Below are 2199 nucleotides of genomic sequence, written 5' to 3'. Positions count from 1 at the left end.
AATGGGCCAAAATACCAGCAACAGTGTGTGAAAACCTTGTGAAGACTTACAGAAAACGTTTGACCTGTGTCATTGCCAACAAAGGGTATATAACAAAGTATTGAGAAACTTTTGTTATTGACCAAATACTTATTTTCCACCATAATTTGCAAATAAATTCATTAAAAATCCTACAATGTGATTTTCTGGAGAAAAAAATTCTCATTTTGTCTGTCATAGTTGACGTGTACCTATGATGAAAATTACAGGCCTCTCTCATCTTTTTAAGTGAGAGAACTTGCACAATTGGTGGCTGACTAAATACTTTTTTCCCCACTGTATAAGGATTATGCCTGGTATCCCTGTATTCTCATAGTTTTCAATTATTTATAATAATTGTCTAATGCTATCTCCAACATATATTCATTTTAAGAATCCTGTCTGATCATGATGAATAATATCCGGTAAGACTTTTTTAATTCTATGAGTCTTTTCTCTCTTGACCGAATCCGTTTTGTTTTTGGGATGAAAATTGAATTGAATGGCCTCTAAAGACACACTTAAAGGCATCCCATACTATACATTGATCCGCTGTTCCTGTATTATGCTAGAAAAAAATAAATAATAATAATTAAAAGATACATCTTTTTTTTTTTCATCCTTCTTTTGTCTAATAATTGACAAAAAAAGAAAATGTGTCAGTTTAACCATTCCATGTGGGGCACACTTTCCTTGACTCAGCGGGGGGACAGCACAGGAAGAGGCACAAAACAACGTCTGGGTGCCCCAATTAAACTTTGTGCAATATCCCAAATGCAGCCTTCCCCTGCACTGAACCTTGGACGACCCAAGTTGAGCGCGTCCACATAAGTTACACAGAAAGTGACAGCAATAAACAGAAATACTTCATAGTATATTCATTGGTACTGGCCATCAACATACATAGTACACTATCCACAGGAAGAGGGTAGCTACAGTATCCCCATATTTTACAATTATATTTTAGTCATTTAGCAGACGCTCTTATCCAGAGCGACTTACAGTTAGTGATTGCATACATTTTCTTTATATATATTTGTTTCATACTAACCGCAATAATATTTAATTGAATCCTCACATCCTCCCTCCTTCTCAAAGCACATTGGAGTAGATCTTATGTTCCTCTCCTTGAATCTTCTCCTCCAATGCATTTTGAGAAGGAGGCAAGTAGAGGATGCGAGGAATCAAGGAAATACAATTGACATACACACCAGGAATTGGACTACTGTGAGGTCATCCTAGTGAACGAGGCTGGCCGACTATCCGTCCTGCTGCTGGATGAAGGGGTTGGGGATGGCTTCCATGCTGTCCTGAGGACAGATGAGCACCACGGACGTCCCTCTACAAACCACCAGGCCCAGCTGCCACATGTCCTCGGTCAGCTTGAACTGGTCGTCAGGATCCTGCAAGTACTCGATGGTGCTATCCAATACCAGGTTCAACATGGGGTCAAACCCCTCCAGAACTCCACTGGCCTCTCGTCCTCCCTGAAACTTCACACGGATTTGTTTATCAATGTACTTTGACAGGTCAAAGATACTCTCTTTCTTCTTCTTCTCTCCTTCCTTGTTTCTGTCCTGGTTTCTGTCCGCCATTTTTAACATGTTCCAGCCAAGCCCACGCCTTATAATTGTTATATTTATTTAAAAATAATTAAAATAATATTAATCCCCATCCAAGGCCTTTCATATAAGGAAAATTATTTTTGTAGCCTCACAAAACTAATAAAAGTACATCGCAGCACTCATGCAATTATAAGTCTTGATCAACAAAGTACCATTATACAAGGGGGTCTTTACCCACAACCTAACATAATGCACATTCTCCTATACCTAGGGGAAGGTAGTATCTCTCCCTTGAAGTTATAGCCTCAATATAAAAGGCAAAGAAAAAAATAATAAACCCCCTAGGGCTTTCACAAAGAAAATACAACTTCTTGGTGTCCTTGTGTTATATAGCTAGCTTAGTTGAATATGAAAGTAAAATTACCAGCTGTCATTTGTGCCTAGATCAATTTATATTCCATCAAAATAAACGTTAAATCAGTCCTTGAACAGAGTGGCTGTGTCACCGGATTCTCTTGATGCCTCTTCCCGATAGCTAAACAATCGTAGTCCCCTGTAGCTCAGTTGGTAGAGCATGGCGCTTGCAACACCAGGGTTGTGGGTTCGTTTCCCACGG

At 39.2% G+C, this 2199-nt stretch overlaps 1 protein-coding gene across 1 annotated transcript; it reads right to left on the bottom strand.

Annotated features, from left to right (window-relative positions):
- Nucleotides 1–1277: 1277 nt before the first annotated feature.
- On the bottom strand, nt 1278–1614 carry LOC311112169 (U6 snRNA-associated Sm-like protein LSm7; the record flags this gene model as incomplete). Its single annotated transcript, XM_084155146.1, has 1 exon — nt 1278–1614. Exon 1 carries the CDS (start codon nt 1611–1613, stop codon nt 1278–1280), a length of 336 nt encoding a protein of 111 aa, XP_084011272.1. The 5' UTR covers nt 1614.
- Between the last annotated feature and the right edge of the window lie 585 nt (nt 1615–2199).

Source organism: Coregonus lavaretus (genome assembly GCF_964263955.1).
Source record: "Coregonus lavaretus genome assembly, chromosome: 38".
Lineage (NCBI taxonomy): Eukaryota > Metazoa > Chordata > Actinopteri > Salmoniformes > Salmonidae > Coregonus > Coregonus lavaretus.
Note: the sequence above shows the minus strand (reverse complement) of the source record. Positions and strands in the feature narration are given on the sequence as shown.